Below are 18201 nucleotides of genomic sequence, written 5' to 3' on the forward strand. Positions count from 1 at the left end.
ACGATGGTTATAAGTTATCGATTTCTTTTTTTCTCCCACGCGTATATGCACACACGAGGTCACAGAATTTGTATTTTTTGTTCGGTGGGGAGAGACTATATTTGATTATTAGCCCCACACACAAAAAGCTTCCCGACATGCGCACAATCATCTTTTTAAAATTTCAAAAGAAATTGATATCATTCCTTATTCATTTAGAGAGCTTTTAGCCTTCGCGCCATTGAAGAGAATACTTTTTCTAGGATTGTTTTAAATGATTCATTCGTTTCCCGGACAGACGACAATCAAAAGTGCACGCGTTCTTATCAATTCTCCATTCTCTAGATATTATAAATAATTTGAATAAATAAATAAATCAGAATCCGTCAAAGAGAAAGTTGACAAAGTTCCCAAAAAAGCTTCTTTGTTGTGTGTGAGCGTCGTCTGCTGGAGCTCCGCCCCCTTTTCCGCCATGTTCGAAAATGGGAAGAAGAAGAAACAAGTGAATGAAAATGGTGGAAAAGGAAGGAAGAATATCACGAAGGCCTCTACTGGTGAACGCAAGCGCACCACAGCACACAAGAGCCCAGAGGGGAGTTTCACATAGTCGAGTCAGGTAAAATGTTGGTGGGCCAGTGGCTGTTCTGCTGTCTTCCTCGACACACGACGCCAGCATCAACTCCACACGAATTTTTATTCTATTTTTCCAGTGTTTTGTGTCTGTGTGTGTGTGTGTGTTTTCACACATCTCGTGAAGAAGAATTCTTTTTTATTCTCTGACCCAAGAGAGAGAAAGAAATTCGTGATAAAAAGAGTTGGTGAGTGTGTGGGAAACTTTCAACGTCATCATCAGATTGTGCCCACTGTCTGCCAAAGGTATATATACCGCGTTCGACATCTTCTTTGTTCTTGTTTCCATAATGTCTTGGATGAACTCTGTCGATCAGCTGATTTTCTCTTTCTTGATAGTCTCTGTGGAATCCCAGACAGACACTTTTACTATATATTTGTTGTCCATATAATCCAATTGTGTGTAATGAACGATCGTTTCTCGTGTTTGTTCGGTCGATTCCGCAATCGTTGCTCAACAAATTCAAATCCCCATGATTCAATTGGTTGACGTCATTTTTTGGGGTTGTTGCAAAGTTTCGTCCACCATGTTGGTCACGATATAAAATCAACAGGGGGAGGCTGACCAAATAATAATACTTCCCACGATGTTGTCATTTCTGATTGTTATTTCGTTAGATTTTTTTTCCTTTTCAGCGTGCAACAAACGAAAACAAGACACAGCATTTTTCTTTATATTCCCACAGCTGCTGCAACAGCCATTTTTATTTTTCTTTCAACCCCTGCGGCCACAGTTCAATGCCAAGTCCCGAACTGTGCTGCTGTTGAATCATTTAGGGGAGGGGAAAAACCAGTTCTCCTTTTGATATTCACGTTCTTTTTTTATTATTTTTTTTCGATTCTGTCACAACTTTCGCTGACCGCATTTCGCTAAAACGAGCCAAGACCTTAAAATAATTTAATTTATTCCGATATTCAACTAACACCACCACCTTATGTAGCCCTAGGGGTCGCGTGACCTTTTGAGAATCACGGTCTAACCGGATCAGCTGTTTTTTATCCCTCCCCGTGAGTCAATTATTTTTGATTCCGCAAAAATGTTTTCACGTAAAATGTCGTCTGCTGTAATTTAATTTAATTCTTTTTTCTTTGACAAAAGGTAATTCGAAACCGAAGAAGAAAAGGGAAATTTTGAAAGAAGACGACAATTCCGCGGTCGACCATGGACCTGCACGAAGAGACTGCGGCATTAGTAGCAGTGACTTTGAAATGAATTCGAGTCAAGGTCGTGTGAAAGTCTCGTGAAGAAGACAACAACAACAATCAACAAACCGCCGAGGAGATTATTATTACGTCTATACAAAAGAATCAGAGAAAAAGGAAACGATAATCAGCGCAACACCTTCTGGTCCAACAAAACCACACACCTATGCCTGAAGGCTGCCGCTCTACCTGTCAGCAGCGTGAGGACCTCTGCTGTCATCGTCAGCAGTTGGCAACAACAAAATGGCCATCCAGCGTTCAACAAATGGAGCGTACCACCGGCATTTCACGGCCTTATTCATCTTCTTCCTTCATTCCCTTCTGCCCGTCTCAGCTGCAACCTCAGGTATCAATGTGACTCAACACCCAAAATTGAAACGTCTAATAATTATAGCGGCTCACGCGTTCATTTCCTGTCATGTCTAATAATGCCTACCGGGAGACCTACTCACTGCCAAAATATCGATTATCGATTTTTGACGAAGAGGCCAAATACTTCTTGGCGAGTCACGTTCCAATCGAATAGCGGAACGAACGTGAGTGGGACATTTTCAGGGGCTCGAGGAAAAAAAGGAAAAATTATTTTAAAAAATAAATATGAAGCCTTGACGGCTGGTTGGTTATTACGTGAACGTGACACCTCAAGGTATTCTCTTTTGCTGGTGACTTTTTGTTGGAAGAAGAAGAAGGGGGTGGAGAATGGCATCCGGCTGTGCGGAAGAGAAGCGGGATAACCTTGAAGGTCGGCTGGTTCATCGCTCTCTCTCCCTTTTAGACAATTTAAAAACATTTAAAAAAATTTCCCAAGGTAAAGTTGCTTCAAGTTTTTGAAGTTTGTCATTTGCCCTTCAAGCCCAGAAGCTTATTCAGAGATACATTGCGTGTGTACATTTGCTTAAACAAACACGAAGAAAGAAAGAAACTCTCGAGGACACCGGAAGAATTGGATACAATCAGAACTCGGCGGGGCTGCTCCCACGAACCGGACGCTGGAGTTTTTTAAATAAAATATTAGAGTCTATTGATTTTTATTTTTCCTCCTATTCGTCTTGGAGAATTTTAGAGAAAACTTCTTTTTTAGTTGGGGGGAATATATCTAGTATAGCCGCTTGTATAATAATAATCGATACGGGAGAAAGTTGTCTTGCTAGTTGGCAGCTTTCATTGAAAGAGGGGGGGAAGTTTCCATCGGAGGAGGGAATCATTGATCGTTGACGTGTGTGTGTGTGTGTTCAATTACACATACAAGGGGGGCGAACGACGCTGCCACTTTTACCTCCATCAGTTGGATTATTCCGACCGCTAGATGACTCTGCTCAACCAAAGTTTGTTATTCGCCACACTTTCAAAATAAAAAGATGATTATATTTGTGCGTCCCTTTTCAACTTCTTCAACAGACCGTACTGCCATTTTTATTTTTCCTTGGCTTTCATCTTGTTTCCTCGTGACGGAAAAATGTTCATATGTAGCCTAAAAAGAAAAACATCAATCCAATTAAGGCGAACGAACGTGGTGGGGTCGTCTGCTGCACGCAACCCCTCGAACAACAAAACAAAATATATATATATCAATGACCATAATATAATATTATTGATCATGACACACTCACGTACTTAATATTAATATACCGAGAATCCATACAAAAAGCTTTTTCAAGTCTCAGACTTTCAGAGATTATTGTGTTACTGATTTTTACGTGTTTATCAACAGGAATGGCTCTGAATGATTTCATTAGTCATTTTGAACCACTTTTCTACGACCACCACGATGTCCGGCTGCAGCACAGTAGATCCAAAAGAGAAAGCGATTCCCAGACTCTACACCTACAATTCAATGCTCACAACAGGTAAAGAAAAGTGCCTACACCTGACCGACCCATGCCAAATTTGGTGTTTCCATCTTTTTATACTTTCTAATCTTTCCACAATCACTTTCAATTGTTGCTTTATGCACTGTGTTTAAATGCACACAAGCAATTCAATGATTTTTCTGGCATTAATCTTATCAAAGTCTCAACCTACTTTTTTTGTTCGTCCTGGCAACTTCTTTTCTATACATGCTGCTTCTCTCTCACAAAGAACACTCCATCTACGTAAACAAAGATTGGCAGGTTGAAAGAACCGTGCAGCACATTCCCCCCTTCTTTTGAATATTGCATTCTCAGTTGAGAATAAGAGAGTGAATCATGACGAAACCCACCAACTTCAATTCAATCTTTTTTTCTTTATTTGGTTGGCTGCTGGGCCAACTACAGCAACAATGCACAGGGTCCTCATGATTTTGTTACCGTCAATTCTTTTTCCCGACAGGCTTTTCAAGATTCGATTACGTCGCAGCGCCGACGTTTTCGCCGATGACGTCGTCCTGGAAAGCAGCAAAGGATCCATCGCCTTTGATACGACAAAGGTCTACCAAGGCGAACTGGAAGGTATTTTAGAAAGTCGCTCCTATTTTCTCCCTTCTTTTCATTATTAGCTTCCTCTGTGCTCAGACTCCGTATTGTATAGAGATAGGAAAGAAGAAAAAAGGGCTTATATCTAGGCCACACGAAGATCCTGTGCGTGAGCCTCTAACGTAATTACTTTTTTTTCTCCCCTTGATTCCTGGCTCGTGTCTTAGATGACGATCATTCTACGGTGAGCGCCGTGCTGACATCCAGCGGAATCTTGGACGCCACAGTGTCGACGGCCTCTGAAACTTATTACGTGGAGCCGGCCAGCCGTTATTTCGACGCCAGCCAGAATGTCTCGTTTCCAGCTGTTATTTACAAAGCGTCTGATGTACTCCATCCGGATCCTCACCAGGAGCACGACGGCTGCGCTTCTCATCAGCTTTACTTGAAGCAATTCGAACATTTCCACTGTGTCGGACACCGAGAAGAAGACCGTGACGACGACGCCACTAGAACCAATCGAAACTCATCGGATGCTCCTGCTGCTGTGATACGTTCGTGCCAAGAAGAAGATAACAAAAACCAAAAGAAGGATAGCGTTGCCCGGGAAGGAATCGAGCCCAATCAGCTGATCGATCAAACCCTGTACTCTGGTTGGAATCGTCGCCATCACGAGAAGCAAAAGAAGAAGAGAAGATCGACGATCGATCACCGCAAGACGACTTGCATGCTCTACTTGCAAGCCGATCACCTGTTTTACGGTAAAATGGGCAGCGAGGAGGCCTGCATCGAGACCATGACACGACACGTCCAACGAGTCAACAGCATTTACAAGAACGTCGGTACGTCAGTCTAATGGGCCCCACTTGATTCACATAATAAATTCCACTGATACTCAACGACTTTCTCTGTTTGGCAGACTTTGACGGAGACGGCCAAGGCGACGATATAAATTTCATGATCAAACGGATCAAAGTCCACACGGAGCAGGCTCTCAACGAAGCCAGTTATCGATTTCCAGGCAATTACGGAGTCGAGAAGTTTTTGGAACTATTTTCAGGTATTCAACGAATCCCCTCTGGTCTCAAGGCTCTGAAAGCTGTTTCGTGTTGTTGGGTTGTTGTTTCGCGACATTCATTGATTTTTTTCCCTTTTTCTTTTTGCCCATTTTGCAGAGGAAGATTACAACGCCTTTTGTTTGGCGTACATGTTCACGTATCGGGACTTTGAAGGCGGTACTCTGGGTCTGGCCTGGACGGGTGATTTGAAAAACGCCGGCGGCGTATGCGAAAAGAATGGCCATTATCGCGGCAGTTTGAAGAGCTTGAATACGGGCATTGTGACGCTATTGAATTACGGCAAACACGTCCCACCCGCCGTCTCTCACGTCACGCTGGCTCACGAAATCGGCCACAATTTCGGATCGCCAGTATGTCGCTCAATCACTCTTGCATTTGATTGGAAATTGTGTCTAAACACAAAATGTTTGTTTTTTATTTTAGCACGATCCAGAAAACAACCGGGATTGCACGCCGGGTGGCGAAGACGGCAACTACATCATGTTCGCTCGTGCCACTTCCGGCGATAAGAGGAACAACAACAAGTTCTCACCCTGCAGTCTCAAGAGCATTAACGGCGTCCTCAGCGCCAAGGCTCGTAACGAGCAAGGCTGTTTCAAAGGTAATTACCCAAAAAAGGGCCGCACTCTCCAGCCGACTTGTTCTTTCCTTACATATTGTATAAAGGTCTACTGGGTTCTTTGGAATGAGTAATTAAAACCCATTTGTTGCTTGGCCCCAATTTATTTATAGAACCCCAGAGTGCCATTTGCGGCAACGGAGTGGTGGAAGCGGGTGAAGAATGCGATTGCGGATGGGAAGAAGATTGCCAAGAAAAGTGCTGTTTCCCAATGCGCAGTATCCAGCTGCCTGGAGAAAGACCTTGCACACTGCGCCCATCGACCACCTGTTCACCGTCTCAGGTAAGACCCCATTCGAGTCTCATTTGTTTTACACGTCAAATCGATAACTATTATTACTACACAGGGCCCGTGCTGCACGGAATCTTGCCAGCTGAGATACGGTGTCAAGTGTCGTGACGACAACGGCTGTCGTGATTCCGCCTTTTGCGACGGCTCGGGACCTAAATGCCCGCCTTCCAATAACAAAGCCAATAAAACTGTTTGTAACGAAGAGTTTGTCTGCTTCATGGGGGTATGTTTTTTTCACTTTTTAAACCATAAAGTCCTTTTTTTAGTCATGTCGTTATCATCATCATCATTCCTTTTTTGTGTGTGTGCTCACGTGAATCACCCTTCTTACTTTCTTTTTCCCTTTCTTTCTGGATACGTACTATAGGAGTGCACCGGATCGATATGCATCGCTTACGGCCTTCAATCGTGTCAATGCCTCCAGGGACCCAGCGATCCGCCGACTAAAGCCTGTGAGCTCTGCTGCAAATTACCCGGCGACGATCAACCTTGTTTGTAAGGTTTCCTTCCTTCTTCGTTCGTTGTGTATCACTCTCGTGTTAACAGTAGCCAACAAGGTCCGAACTTGGTTGCATGCGCAATGCAACTAAGTTGTTTTCCTTGTTGTTGTGTTGTTTTTCCCCTTCAACGGACAAAAGAATAGGGAAATTCTGGTACGATTAGTTTTAAATCTACACGCCCCGGAAGTGACGCACTCACGAACGGACGTCTGATTGAATTTCTCTCTTTTTGTCTTTTTTTTTTGTGGGAAAATATTTATTCTTTAAATGCATTATCCTATTATAGGTCGTCCTTTGAATGGAACACTCCGCCCTACGATGTGCCGTCAGCCCACGCCAAGGCCGGAACGCCATGCAATAATTACAACGGCTATTGCGATGTGTTCCAGCGTTGTCGCGAGGTCGATCCTTCCGGGCCATTGGCCACTCTACGACGCCTCTTACTTTCAGATGAGAGCATCGCCTCTCTCAAAAAATGGATCGAAGATCACTGGTATGTTTTGTTATTATCCATAAACAAGTGGCTGGGGTTCTAATTTTTTAATGCATCCGGCGTTCCATTATTATAGGTACGGTGTCCTGTTTATCGCTGTTGGATTCATCACCATTATCGTAAGTTGCGCATCGAAAAGTCCATGTTGTTTCTATCCTAAATTTCTTGATAATATTTCTGGGATGTTGTTTATAAAAATTATGAAGCGCGTGAAAGAGAGGCCGGATTCGGCGAACAATAAAACCCCCTCCCCGCTGGGCTTTCCTATTTTTAATGAAATCCGTTAGACATACCAAGGGCGGTGCTGTCGTTTAACGAGCCGACAGTCGTATATAAAACAAATCCGCACCTCTCTTTCTCTCGCTGCATGTTGTCCGATTTTTATGAATCATTTTTTTTTTCTTTCTATTCCTTTTTTTCGCTGCTCGTTTTGTGTTCCAAACGAAAGGCTCTGCATGTTTTCTGTAAGTAAAAAAAAAGAAAACAACATTTGCATCTGCATCGAGACTCTGTGTTATATAGCCTACAGGGATCGATTTATAGCCTCCGAAAATGTTTCAAACAAAAAACAGAATTTCCTTTTTATTTTCCATTAATTCTCTGTCAAACAAAAACCGTTATGTATTTGTGTCTGTTACGTCATGGAAATAGGTATGAACGGTTTTCTATTGGAAGCTTGTAAACTAGTTACGATTCTAGTAGAAGTTTCCGCAGCTCCCGTAGGCTCTGTAGAATGTCGTAAAGATCTTGTTATTAGAAATTGCCCTGAACGTGAACTAATCTTTTTGAATTTTCTGTTTTTTTTTTAATCATCAAGGCCGTCGTCGCACGGGTGTTCGGCAAACGAGTGGAGCGCAAAAAGAGACAGCGCAGTCAACAACGTGCATCGCGGACGACGAATGGAGTGACGACGGCGGCTGCAGCGGCAGCGACAGCCGCGGCGGTGGATGAGAATCAAGGCCAGCATATTGTACATCCAGTGGCCGTCAGATCGGCCATCCCGCTCAAGCGTAAAGTTCGCGAGAAGGAGAAACGGGCCGGACGCAAAGCCTATTCCACGGCGTCGGCTCTGGCCGTCTTCCGCAAGGCGAGGAAACCCACCCGCGGCTCGTCGCAAGATCCGAGAGCCAGGAGATCCGGCGTGGTCAACACCAAAGATAAAGTCCGATCGTGGCTGGAGCGAGAAAATCCTACGCGGGAAACTATCGACAGCGATAACGAAAGTCATTTCCCAGAAGAGGAAATTAACTCGGCCGTTAACCAGATGAGACGGACCAGCAAGTCCAGCACCAGCCTCAATCAGCAGACGCCGGAAAGAACCCAGTCTCAACAACCATCGAGCAATCGCAGAAGCTCGTCGAGCGAGTTCTTATCTCTGTCGCCTCCATCGCTGGACACGAGCGCCAAGAAAATGATGCGATCCATTTCGGAAAATCCGCGCCATTTGGAAGGGCCCATCACAACAACAGGAGCGGCTGGGCGCCACCATTTTTCGCGTTCCATTTCCCATGGGCACGAACCCGATTTCAGTCGTCTCAGTCGCAAAACGGAATCTCATTCGCATTTGCTGTCGAAATCCGAGTTGGATCTCGAGCCCCTGGGCGATTCATCCGTCAAACCCGCCGAACCGCAACAACCACAACAACAGGCGACTGTAATTCATCCACCCGTCCAGAAGCGAATCCCCAATCCCAGCAGCAGCAGCAGCAAAATCCCCAAATCCTCGACGGAAGGGCAGCTGAAAGCCTCTTCGAAAACCTCTTCCAGTTCGAAAACCAAGACGTTTTCATCCTTTGAATTTTTAAATCTCATTACGGGAAACAAGAACTCGAATCCTGCGGATAAATCGAGCAAACCAGCGGCACGTACAGCTCGTGGCAGTCACGCCGATGGGGACGCTTCGTCGGCTAAAATACGAAAGAAAATCGGTTTGGGTCCGGTGAAAGTTGTTTTAAAGTGGCACGGAGCTGGAAGGGCGTCCAGAGTCAAAGGGCCAGCCCAAGTGACGGCGGCTGCGGCGGTCAGCAAGTCCAAGGCGGATGGGGAGAAGCGGAATAATAATAACAAGAACAACAACAAAAAGAAGCGGGTGATTGTCTATAAAAATGGTAACCCCACGGCCAACGGTGCGAGCGCCTTCCCAGCGGAGAGGAAATCAATGGAGCCCAAACCCCTAACAACATCATCCACTCAATCTAAATTGAACGAAATTGAAATGGCCAATGATGTGGGCTCCGCTTCCAGTAATAATACCAAGGACGTCGTCAACATTATTGCTAATCCACTGCCGGAATTATCAGCGGAACAACCATCCAGGCCGTCTGCCGAAGCCATTTTTCGCTCACGACGTTACTCGATGCAGGAACGTCTTTCTCAGCCTCCGCCACTGGTCCGTCGGGTCTCGGAGATTCACACGTCCACGTCCAGCGGTTACCAGCAGCCGCCAGCGCAACATCACAACAACAGCCGACGCAATCGTCACAGCTGGACCGTCGGAATCCTGCCAGAATTCCCTCTTAACCCAACCGAAGAGATTGGCATCGATATCGAACATGACTGTTAATTGTTAATTTTTTTCTTTATTTTTCTAATTTCCATTTATTATTTTGAACTCCATCTGGCGTTCAAAGAACCAAGAGACCATAGTCAGGTCTCAACTATTTTCATTGCGCGATCATAATTCCGATGATGAGACAAACTTGATTTATTTTTATTAATTTAAATCTAGAGCTTAATGAAAGCAACAAGAAAGTTGGGGGGGGGGATAGCATTTCTGTATACTAGCTCCGCTTTCGTGATCGAAAATTCCGTTAGTTCCATTTCCAAGTGTAAACCGATTGATGCATATCAAGCGAAGAAAAAAAGCAAATGCCGATCAGTTTGAAAATGAATTCTTACGAATTGTTTACCAACTGATATATACATATACATTATATATTTATGTAAAAATATTCCCGTCAAGTGAGTGATGACATGTTATTCCTACCAGTATGTGTACGTATGTTTATGCGAGTGTGTATGAGTGTATAAGAAATGCTGATTTAAAAAAAAATGGTTGTTTCGTTCTCAATACAGTATGTTTCCAACTTAAGCTACTTGCATGATGTTTATTCAATTAAATTAATCGATAATTCAATTCCATCTTATGAAGGGATTGCTCAATTTGGGTAATTATAACAATGTCGATATTAAATAGAAAGTATAGCTGGTATTGGCAATGTGGATTGGGGAGGGTCCAGCAAACTAACGACCTTTCCACATTCACCTGCCTCATGGCGTACTAGTTGTACACTCCTTGAGCTCCTTTCCAAAGGTCCATTAACTATTATTCGTTATGATTGTAATCCTACGTACATGTTAGGGAAACTCCCGTCTATTTTTGGAAGTTGCCCTACTACTATCCTATAAGTGAAATTTTGAAATGTCACTAAATAAATCTGGACGAGTGACCTATAGTGGAAGAATTCGCCTTGCGCAATTATTTAAAAATTGCTTTCCCTTTCTCAATTGTTTTAACGTGACCGACTATTCCAAAATTGCAAACATGTTCCACTACTTGAGGAGTATAAAAAGTCCTGAACATCGATCGTAAAATTCATCAGTTAAAAAACTGTCTCAATCCTACTACCAATTCTTCAACATGCAGGTAAATCGTCATATTAGTGAATATCTACAGTTTAACCATTTCGGTTAAAATTTATTTTGTTTAAACTAATTGGATTTTAATCATTTGATTTAGTTCTTCATCTTCGCCACCCTCGTCTCCGTAGCCGTTGCCTCATCGGTTTACAACACAGCTCCGTCTTATGCTGCTCCAGCTTACAAGGCTCCGGCGTATTCAGCACCTGCTTACTCTGCCCCAGCTTATTCTTCACCCTCTTACGAAACCCAATACGTAAGTTCAATTTCATGTGAAATCAAATCAATTGAATTCGTCTTAATTGATTAAATCACTGTCTTATTTCATATAGGCCGCCCAGCCCTACAGCTTTGACTGGGCTGTTAAGGAAGCTGGATCCTATAACGACTATTCTCATTCTGCCGATCTGGATTATTCTCATTCCGAGAGTAGCGATGGTAAAGTGACCACCGGAACTTACCGTGTTGTTCTCCCCGATGGCCGCACCCAGATCGTCAACTACAGAGCCGACAGCTACGGATACACCGCTGATGTCAAATACGAAGGTGACGCCAAATACCCCGAATACAAAGCTGCCTCCTACAACGCACCCACCTATTCTGCCCCCCGTGCCTACGCTTCTCCAGTTTACAAGGCTCCTGCTGCTCCTGTCTATGCTGCTCCTTCCTACTAGGTTTCCGAGCGCTTAAAAAGACATGTATTTGAAATAATTTATGATTATTGGAATAATTATTATGCAGATGATGCGTAGTGTAGCTTAATTCAAAATAAAAGAAATTTTCAAGACTTTCGTAAATTTTTCACTAAAAGCATTCGACAGTTTTCATTGGATTGAGTGATTTGAACCTCATCGCCTTTTATTCTGGCATTATTGAATAAGACCAGTAAGATGTGTGAAAGTGAAATAATTAATTTCGTTAAGTTAGAATCATGAAGCTGTCTCGAAAGTAACGATATCTATTGCACGCCGAAAGGGTCACAAAAAAATGTAAAAAAAAAAAAAATACTAAAGTTTCGCCACAGCGCCACCTAGCGGTCAAATATAGAACTTCATACAAAATTCCCTTTTCTTAAAACGCGAAATTTTCTACCGTTTATTATTCGTCAGAACGTGAGAAGAGAACTCAGTCCACCAAACTAAAAAAAACCGCTTGGTCTAGGTAAATCATTTCATCTGAGTCAACAGTCAACGTTAAGCTAGCTTCGAAAATTATCAATAAATTCACAGCTAAACTCGAGTGATTTCGTCTGTAACTTGTCGGTGATAATGTGTTCTATTCCGTGTATCTGTTGGATAACCTCAATGTTTTTCATCAACTAAGTTCAAGTCAACTCAACTACTCAAGTCAGAGGAAACGTGAAAGTCGTGCAGCCTACCGTCAACTATTTTGTTCAAACTCATTGTATTCTACTGAATGTGTCATCGAAATGATACAGGTAAAAACCAACACTAGCTTTATTTCATGTTAAAACATATTCTTCTCGTGTTTTATTAGGATTAATCTTAATTATCGGCTGTTTATATTGAACTTGCTAGATCACCGACCCCAGCATGGAACAATCTCTCATTCCATCTTCTAGAGAGCCTTGGATAACTGATCGATGGTTTCATGTGTAAGTTCACTAATCATGTTACTGAACTTGATTAATTGCAGTCTAATATGAATTTTTGTTTTATTTACAGGTTTCTAAATTGGCATGACTGACTTTATGAGAAGTTATTTCCTTTCAAGAAAAAGGACTTACAGTCAACAAGATTCCTTGTTTGCTAACCCGTTATTGGCTGCTACCCTTGAATCTCCCTATTTGTCAACAACAAAAAAAGAGGTTAAATCTTGTGATCATATAGATCATTGTGTTTACATTGAATTTAGAGAAGTTGTCATACTAATAGCAATTTTGACAATTGTTTGGTTTCTTATTTAGATGTTGCCTATAAGACCAAATGTGGGGCATCTGGTTATCCCTCCAAAATAAGGCATTGACCACACGTTGCACGCGTATCATTCGTTCTGTCATCGAACTTGACTCATTCCATCTTCTGGATTAGCAGATTGCTTAGGAAAGCTGATTGGTGTTACCTGTGTAACTTCATTGTCATGTCACTGAATTGAAATTTTCTTTACATTTTGTTTCTTGATTTAAGCATTTAGGTAATGACCGAGAAGATGCGGCCTACATGAACATCATTTAGGCGACCAGCATCATTCGACTACCCAATCGGCTTCTACTACCCTGCTCTCAACACAGCAAGGAGTTTTACCCTTTAGATTTTTGGCTGTTCGCGATGTGTAATGGCGTTTCCTTGGACGAGATGATGATTTTGGCGAGAAAAATATTGCGTGAGTACACACTTAAAACTGTTTAATTATTCTTTTACTTATTTTTAAAATATATATTTATTTATTTACAGGTTCTAACCTTCGGGTTCCTCAATTTGCATGACAGACTTTATGAAATGTAATGTTCTTTCAAGAAAGTCAACAAGGTCCCTAGTTTGCTAACCCAATGGCTGCCACCCTTGAATCTCCCTATTAAGCTCCTTACACAGTCCCTCTTGATTTGAGGTATTGTTTTCTATCGCTACAATCTTATTGAAAATTATTGTCATCCTAAATAAGTGTTTGTTCTGCTTTAAAGGGTAATCCTGTGCTACTTATCGAGGACTTCATGGATTGCTGAACACCGACGAGAGCATGTCGTCATTCAAGACTGATAAATTGTGTAGTTATTTACAAGTGCATATCTGGGCTCCCTTCTTTTCTGTGGCCCCGTTTCCCTAACTAACCACTAACCAACGCCCGCCGGTGGTCACTCACCCGCTGTGAAACCAGGAGGAGGGGAGGGCTCTGGTCGAACGGGGACTTGGAAGGCGCATGATCTGAGGGTCATGAGTCTAACCCGGAAGCCTAGTAGTGACTAATCGCTCCCCAGTAAAACTTGCCTCGCACTCTTCTCTCCTCTTCCATTTCCAGGTAATCTCCCTGGATCTACGCCGACACTGCATGTGCGAGTTTTAGAAAGCAATCCGCCACCCAATTTGACAAAAAGTGATAAATTGTTTTCACGGAAATTGCGTCAGACGGTTGAAAAATTTCTAGTTCAACAATCTCATGTAGAAATTAGCATCTAGTCTACTGGTGCAAATTGCGATTCTTTAAGCTTGATTAATTAAGGTGATGTGTTAAAAGCTATTGTGGGTAGCTAAAAAATTGAACTAATTCGCTTTTTCAGAATATTTTGAAGAGAGATCACAAGAAAATCTAAAAACAACAAAGTGATCTAAAACCAAAATATTCAGAAAAAGTGGATTTGTTCAATTTTTTAGCTACCCACAATCATCTAAAGTAATCAAACTTAATGCACCGGAATTTGCACCAGTAGGCTAGATGCTACTTTTTACATGAGATTTTTGAACTAGAAATTTTTTTACCGTCTGACGCAATTTCCGTGAAAACAAACTATCACTTTTTGTCAAATTGGGTGGCGGATTGCTTTCTAAAAAGCCTCGCACAAAAAAAAATTGTCTTGAACCGGACGCTCTTTTTAATGAATTGTTTATTTTGCACGTGTTCCAGAATAAATAAAGTTTACACAATTTTTATACAATTACATTTTATTTATTTTAATATAAAAATGATTATAGATATACAATAATTGTGTGAACTTGATGTTGGGAGATTGTGGCTTTGTGGGGTTTAGGAATGGATGTGGGACTTGATGTTGGTGCTTATGGGGTTTGAGGAATGGATGTGGAAGTGGGAAAGGTATAGGTTGACAGGAAGGTATAGGTTAACAACAGATTTTATCACCAAGTACTGCATATTCATTAAAAATATACCTCAGTTCTTTTAGTAAATCATAACCAAATACCCCACCCCAACTTCCTCCTCATTCCCCCATCCTGAACATGTTTATTATTTTTTTTACATAAACCTCCCCGTATTACTATTTTTTTGTTCCTTCTCAATATATAAAGGTAAACCGCATAGACACAAATAGCAATTAAACACAATATTGAATGTCACTTCTGTAGCACAAAACCAGCACCTTGGATGCACAAGGAACAGCAACATGATGCAGATATCTTTTACCACCATAGGCTGCAACAACACGCCACATTGGACAGCAACACCACTGCTACGTAAACATGAACCTATAACCAAAGTAAAATTAATCTTCAGCATCATTGGAAATTCTATATGAAATTTAAAAAAAATATATGCTACATATCACTTCAAATATTCAACCCAAATATTATATGGCAACATTATCTTATAACTATCATGGAAACTTTAATTGATAAATTAACATGAAACTAGATGACTCATTTAAGATTTAAATACAAATTCATTTAAACTTTAAAGGATACTCTACAGTGGAACAAATAAACAAAACTTCTTTCAGAATCTGCCTTTCTTGCATACAACAAACTCCCCTTTAAATAATCCATAACAGAACAAAACCCTGAAGGAAATAGCTGTTGACTTGACGAAATCCCAAAATGTTAAAACTAACCAATGAATGGAAAGCTTAATCACATTTTAATTGAAAAATCTATAACTGGATAAGATTGTCACCTTCAAATAGTGTATGTCTTCATGATGTTCACGGCAACGGTAAATGTGACTTCCATGCAGCCTGCATGATTTGATGGAAGCCCTAGATTGTGATGGCTTGAGTTCCTTTTATTAAAACGGTGCCTGCAATCAAACATTATAAATGTTATGATCCACATATATTTCAATCAGTTTAATTGTTAATTTTACCATTGTAAAAGCAGAATGTTACTCAGCTTCTCGACGTGGTCGACAGCATGGTTTCCAAGTCTTTCAGCATCAAAATTCGTCTACAAATAAAAAATGAAATTAAACACTTTCAGGCCACTTTCACTGCACATGCAATAGAATTTAATCGAAACCAAGAATAATAGCAAGCTCACGAACCGCCAACCCGAACCAACTTAAACCCATCACATTCTAAGAAATGCCTCACAAGTGACAATCCAGCTAATTAAGCCAACATCAAAATTCAAAACCTCAAAAAAATTCAAAGGTCTAAAAATGGCGACTCTTTCTCTCAGAAGTCAGAAACTCATGATTCAACTAACAATGAACCAAGAAGGTAGGGGGCCTTAAAAGGGTAGCCTACGCCCAACAACTGAAGACAAACCTGGCCACAAGATGTCATCTTCAGTGTCTCAGCCAACAACAATAACAATTTTCTATGCTACTCTTGTCCACCATCTTCGCTCAATTTTAGATTACAAGTAATTCGTATCCTGCGTGTTAGGGCACACGAAATAGCCTTAACGGGATGAATTCTTCCTGCACTGTTTTTTGGCATGACAAAATTTACGCTGACGAAGAATTCTTCGATGATTTTTTTCAGTATTGCAAACAAACAAGAAAAGTGTATAGTTAAAGTAACTGAAACAGTGAAACTAATGTTTTTTACCGCTGAAAACAATCTAAGCCATCGTAGCGTTGTAAACAACAAATGTTTAAAATTTAAAACAGTAAAATGAACTGAAAAGGATCCCTGCTCTAGCTTATCGACACTTACTAAAATTAGAAACAAAATTCCAGGCAGAAAAAAAATTAACAAAACTTGACACTCACGCAATATTGTTACGCAAGATTGTTGAAGATTGCAACCTCATAGTCTGGGAGCTGGGCGACAAAAAAATGACAATTTATTAGCAAAAGGTTTGAGGTTAAAATGTGGTTAGGGGGGGTATGACACACACGAAAAGCCACGTCTGTCGACTGGCGGCCGGGGCGTTCAAGCGTGACGCGATCCCGAAATCGGCGGGAACAGTAAAAAAATCACTTTTGTTTAGAAAATCTGAACTATATCTTAAAAAATAGAGGAATATCAACTTTATTTAATTTCCGACAGACAGACGTCATAATCTGGGGCCTTGGGGCCATCAGACGTCGGTGTGTAAGAAATTTCACAAAATTTCAGTCAATTGTGAAAATGGCAACGCTGCATCTTAAGCGCAAAATTTAAAATAGAGAGATTTGGGGAGGATCTGTGAGTTTTTAACTAAGTAAATGCGAACACAAAATGCAGTAAACTGTTTTTTTAAATAAAATTATACATTTATTTTATTTAACCGATAATTTTTTGATTATTTGGTTAGTGTTATTGGCAGCTAAATTTTTGGCGGTTCAAATTTCTTCCATATGTAACCCGCTTTTGCTCTGCTCCTATTTCGTGAAAGTATACCGAAAGTCACGGGAAACCCTTGACTAACAGACGTTATGGTTTTTCCCCTGTATTAGCATGGGTTGTTCCCCGCTTATGTGTATGCGCTCTGATGATATCGGAAACAAACGCTAATCGGAGCTATCGACCAATACTCGTTATTCTTCTTCTTCCTTTTTGACGATATCTTTTAAGTATATTACTTATTGATGCTATACATATAGGCCTTCTTGTGTTTATTTTCCCCGTTCTGTTGAAGAGAGACGGGACCTTCTCTGGTTGTCCCGCGGCCAACCACTTGCCCATCCGCAACGAATAAATCAGGCGCTTCACGCTATTGCAGCTGGAGTTGGCGTCGACCAATTTGTCCCAATCGACGACGACGGCCAACGATGTCAACCGTTTGTTTTTCTTATTCTCGCTATATAGACGCAACAGAGAGAGTCTTATATATATATTATATAGCACCACAGGACTATAATATTATAGTCCGGAGATAGATGGATGTGCCACTATTTCGCAACAACCTGTTGATGCGCTGGTCCCACCGTCACGAGCGCATCAGCCTTTTCTGTTATCATTTGGTTTAGTAAAAAAATAAACTGGCGAGAAAGATTCAGGAATTAATAAGTAAAATAGGGCAGATTGACTGCTGTCAAGCTTGACGTGATGTCCTATAGAAGAAAAATAAGAAATTTGATAACGCGATCCATCGAGGGTCCGGCCCAATGTTCGATTCCGGAGAAAAAACGAGTCTGTCACGTCTTAGAGATATTGAGCTAGGCATATTTACAACTATTATTTAGAGATGTGCTGGTTGTGTGTCCGTCCTTTATTTTTTAAGGGCTCACACGCTGTTGCTGGCCCGGTCCTGTGTGTTTTTGGTTGGTCACGAGCCCTCGGAGCATTTTTGCCCGACTATAGAAATTTATTAATTTTTATTTTTTGGGTGGCGATTGGTGGCACACAGCGCAGCCTGCCAGGACCACAACTTTGACTCCGAAAATCCATAGGGGGTTAGCTCCGTATGCATGCATACGGTCGTGATTGCAATCACGACCTTGTGGCAGGCCCTTCTTTCACGCACAGACGACTGCTGCTATACGTAGTGTAGTGATGGACACAATCGGCCGCGGGAAAAAGATATAAGAAGCCACACA

General features: G+C 41.6%; 2 protein-coding genes and 1 long non-coding RNA gene across 5 annotated transcripts; 2 read left to right on the plus strand and 1 right to left on the minus strand.

Annotated features, from left to right (window-relative positions):
• Positions 1–458: 458 nt before the first annotated feature.
• Positions 459–10279, plus strand: LOC124202283 (disintegrin and metalloproteinase domain-containing protein 10-like). 2 transcript variants are annotated; one of them, XM_046598601.1, is made up of 14 exons: positions 459–855; positions 1709–2158; positions 3524–3659; positions 4123–4241; positions 4433–5047; positions 5125–5265; positions 5381–5634; positions 5708–5885; positions 6017–6186; positions 6251–6418; positions 6563–6690; positions 6982–7188; positions 7265–7307; positions 8006–10279. In XM_046598601.1, exons 2-14 carry the CDS (start codon positions 2056–2058, stop codon positions 9749–9751), a joined length of 4008 nt encoding a protein of 1335 aa, XP_046454557.1. In that variant the 5' UTR covers positions 459–855; positions 1709–2055; the 3' UTR covers positions 9752–10279. The 2 variants fall into 2 exon arrangements, with proteins under 2 accessions (XP_046454557.1, XP_046454556.1); XM_046598600.1 differs by lacking the exon at positions 459–855 and adding an exon at positions 1124–1617.
• Positions 10280–10681: 402 nt separating this feature from the next.
• LOC124202284 (cuticle protein 18.6-like) lies at positions 10682–11614 on the plus strand. The gene is made up of 3 exons (XM_046598603.1): positions 10682–10834; positions 10928–11083; positions 11160–11614. The coding sequence occupies exons 1-3, from the start codon at positions 10829–10831 to the stop codon at positions 11499–11501; spliced, it is 504 nt and encodes a 167-aa protein (XP_046454559.1). The 5' UTR covers positions 10682–10828; the 3' UTR covers positions 11502–11614.
• A 2785-nt stretch (positions 11615–14399) lies between these two features.
• On the minus strand, positions 14400–15988 carry LOC124202286. 2 transcript variants are annotated; one of them, XR_006878029.1, is made up of 4 exons: positions 15750–15971; positions 15598–15677; positions 15409–15531; positions 14400–14984 (listed from the first exon to the last, which is right to left on the minus strand). It is a non-coding gene; the product is annotated as an uncharacterized LOC124202286 (long non-coding RNA). The 2 variants fall into 2 exon arrangements; XR_006878030.1 differs by lacking the exon at positions 14400–14984 and adding an exon at positions 15144–15341 and having other exon boundaries at positions 15750–15988.
• Positions 15989–18201: the final 2213 nt, after the last annotated feature.

This window comes from Daphnia pulex, chromosome 9 (genome assembly GCF_021134715.1).
Source record: "Daphnia pulex isolate KAP4 chromosome 9, ASM2113471v1".
Classification (NCBI taxonomy): domain Eukaryota; kingdom Metazoa; phylum Arthropoda; class Branchiopoda; order Diplostraca; family Daphniidae; genus Daphnia; species Daphnia pulex.

Coding starts and splice junctions, on each gene's coding strand:
- LOC124202283 (XM_046598601.1), top strand. CDS start 2,056: ATGGCCATCCAGCGTTCAACAAATGGAGCGTACCACCGGCATTTCACG. Junction 5,048..5,124: donor CAGCATTTACAAGAACGTCG/GTACGTCAGTCT, acceptor TCTGTTTGGCAG/ACTTTGACGGAGACGGCCAA. Junction 7,189..7,264: donor AAATGGATCGAAGATCACTG/GTATGTTTTGTT, acceptor CCATTATTATAG/GTACGGTGTCCTGTTTATCG.
- LOC124202284 (XM_046598603.1), top strand. Junction 11,084..11,159: donor CCTCTTACGAAACCCAATAC/GTAAGTTCAATT, acceptor TATTTCATATAG/GCCGCCCAGCCCTACAGCTT.